The sequence below is a fragment of the Pteropus vampyrus genome, unplaced genomic scaffold, assembly GCF_000151845.1.
Source record: "Pteropus vampyrus isolate Shadow unplaced genomic scaffold, Pvam_2.0 Scaffold85, whole genome shotgun sequence".
Taxonomy (NCBI): Eukaryota; Metazoa; Chordata; class Mammalia; order Chiroptera; family Pteropodidae; genus Pteropus; species Pteropus vampyrus.
This window is the reverse complement of record NW_011888866.1, coordinates 5,321,625-5,324,618: the sequence shown is the minus strand read 5'-3', so window position 1 is coordinate 5,324,618 and position 2,994 is coordinate 5,321,625. Positions and strand designations below refer to the sequence as shown.

The 2,994-nt window shown below is 43.6% G+C and overlaps 1 protein-coding gene and 1 pseudogene across 1 annotated transcript in view; both read right to left on the bottom strand.

Annotated features, from left to right (window-relative positions):
• The window catches only part of MYO1E (myosin IE), a 192,031-nt gene that overhangs the window by 20,395 nt on the left and 168,642 nt on the right, over window positions 1-2,994 (bottom strand). Inside the window, exons 24-25 of the mRNA XM_011363475.2 lie at window positions 1,929-2,086; window positions 225-317 (exon numbers count right to left, since the gene is read on the bottom strand). Coding sequence (XP_011361777.1) covers window positions 225-317; window positions 1,929-2,086 — 251 coding nt within the window. The remainder of the gene's footprint in view (window positions 1-224; window positions 318-1,928; window positions 2,087-2,994) is intronic.
• Window positions 667-785, bottom strand: LOC111742096 (annotated as a pseudogene).

Genomic DNA, 2,994 nt, shown 5'->3' with positions numbered 1-2,994 from the left:
AGATCGTTAACTCAGCCACAGTTCAGTCTCACTAGCTCATACTTTCTCTGAATTTTAGGGTCACAAGTAGTGCTATTGTGTTGGTGGGGGTACCCCTGGCACTGAAATGGCGCATGTTTGGCTAATATGTGTGCATTTATTTGCTAATGGGTTTCTTCCTAAAATATTTTACAAATTGTGGGTCCAGGTTAGTGGTCCCAGTGTACAGCACATGCTGGGCTTACCTGGTGGGGGAGGGGCAGCTCTCATTGGGTAGTTGGCATTGTGGATCCCACTGGAATAACCTCTATTTTGAATGGTGTTCCTTCTGGTAGGGCCTGAAATAAATGAAGTTATGATCAGTACTATTGGTTTTATGGCTCCAGATTGTTTTTTTGCTTATGGAAAACTTGTGAGATGGTGGACTCGGGTCTCAGTCAGATCTACAGGAGACTGGTTGCAGTGGAAAAGGGATATTTAAGAATACTGTACTGAGAGCTATTGAACAGGATGGGCTGGAGGATGTGTTGATGAAGTTTTGATACGGTTTTGAAATGTTAGAGACAAAAGCTTTACAAAGAAGTATTAATAATCTTACGAAGGTGTTTCTATTTTTGCAGACTTTTCCTCCCCTCCCCTCCCCTCCCCTCCCCTCCCCTTCCCTCCCTTCCCTTCCTTTCTTTTTTATGCCTACAGAACCTGGTATTCCCAGGTGGTCTCCCATCCAAGTATTAACTAGGCCTGACCCTGCTTAGCTTCTGAGATAAGACAGGATCGGGCACGTTAAGGGTGGCATGGCCATAGACTATTTTTGCAGGCTTTCAAAAGAGATGTGATCCTTTAATGTTTGCACTCATGTTCTGAACATAGCACAGAAGCTAAACGTGGGTGCTGCATATTATGGTCACCTGCATGAAGTATATTTCAGCACTAACTGGACATCTTATGTCGACAGCCTTTCCTGCAAGAGTTTGTGTTTCTTAGTCTTCTAATTAAATATAGAGACCACGAAGGGTATAATGATAGTGTCCCGCTGTGCTTCGTCCCTGGTCCCCACCTTGTTCCCTCCACCCTGCCCACATCTTTGTAAAGAATACTTTTATTTAAAAGTCTCTTAGAAAATCCCCCCTAAATGTACTGTCTGTTTTATGCAAGTAACCAAGCGATACACAGACACATGCCAACATTTTCTGAGTGGCTATTTATCTGTACTATATTAGTGAGTTATAGTGCATGCCAACGTGTACCTTTGTAGACAGATTTCATGAAGGCCTATTTATATCTGCCATACTCTTCATTGACCACACATATGAACTAAGTTTTATGAAGATATCTGCATTATATAAATATGTAGCATATGACTACTCTATGTTGTGCATTATAGTTTTATAAATGTCACTTAGAAAAGGAATCAAAGGCCAGTGAAGGAGTTAGGCTAGGGTATGAGTTAGTGCATGTGTGTTTAAGGAAGAGCTCTAAAGTGAAGGTGAGATATACTAGATTTAGTGCACGATAACATAGTGAAACTATGTTGGTAAATGTGAGTTGGTAAATGTGGCCAATTTCTTTAAAATTGACAGAAAGGATAAGTTCTGTATTGTTGACAAGATTTGACTGGAAAAGGTTGGAAAATCTGAAGCCAACAAACTGATTTGTTTTAAACACAATTAATACCGTGATGCCAGGAATACCAGACATAACTACTAAATCATTCAGAAAGGTTTAACCCATTTGCCTTGATGTTGGTTTCATTCAAAACGTTTGAATTTGAATAGAGCCCCAGCCACGGGAGCAGTAGAGGTACTGGTTCTTTGCCCCGCAGATCTGTGCACATAATGTAAGTACTTGGTGAGAAGTGAGTCTGGAGCAGAGCAGGGTTGGGGAGGGCCAGGCAGGGGCAACCAGGAAACCCAGCATGGTTCCACCCGTGGGGCCCACAGAACACTTACGGGAGTTCTTGGGCAGCCCGGGTCCGATGCTGACCTGCAGCACTTTGTTACTGGGCTTTAGGATGGCCAGGTCACCGAAGCCTTGGTGGAACTGCACCTGCCGAGAGCCCCCTGCACTCCAGGGACCCCAGTTCTCCTTTTTCAACTTGAGTTCAAGCCTGTGACAAGCATATGTGTTGGAATGAACAAGTCAGAACGAAGCAATGAGAAATGGGGCTCACAAAAGCCAGCATGGGGTCTCACTGCTGGGAAACGTGCTATAAAAATGAGGCAAGACTGGGTAACCTAAACTGGCACAGGGCCCTGCGGATGGGGTGACGTGACAGCCAGGGTTTGGGCACTATGGTAAGGTGAGCCCACTGACCAGAGGCAGAATTGTTTGGGGCCTAACACCTGTAAGAAACCACTTGGCGAAGGAGGTACCCCATGATAAATGTCAATGTCACTCTGCTGGTGCACTCAGGTGGGACTACCCGGGGACAGAAGGAAAGGGACAACTTCCAGGCCACATCTGCTGTGGTACGTCCTGTTGCCTCTCTCTGATTCCCCTGGTCTGTGTTTATGGAGGACTGAAGAACGCAGGACACACATTATCCCATGTCTCCTTAGCGAAGAATGCGGTTATTTAACTAAGTTCTATTCCGCCACCATCACCCCACCCCAGGTGGAGAAAAAGACAACACTTAACGACCAAAATCCAAATAGAAGGGAGGTTTACTCACAACTCCAAGGCCAGTTTTTATTTTTCATATTGTCTCTATGCCTATGTCATGCAATTCCATATTCTTCTTTTTTAACTTATATTTTCTCATGTTCATAATTTTAAGTAGTTGTCTGTTATTCTGTTGAGTGGGTTGGTTCTTCATAGTCTTCCTTTTATTTTCTTTCTTTTTTTGAGTTATTCTTTTATCACAAATTCCCATACAAAATGATTGCCCCTGGTACGGATGGCCAAATTGTTCTTTGGAAAACTACAATGGATGCATACAGCTACCAGAATCTATTTCACTGCAACCACAGCAGCACTAATCATGGTGAGTTTCCCTCATCGTAGAATTAAGGCTTT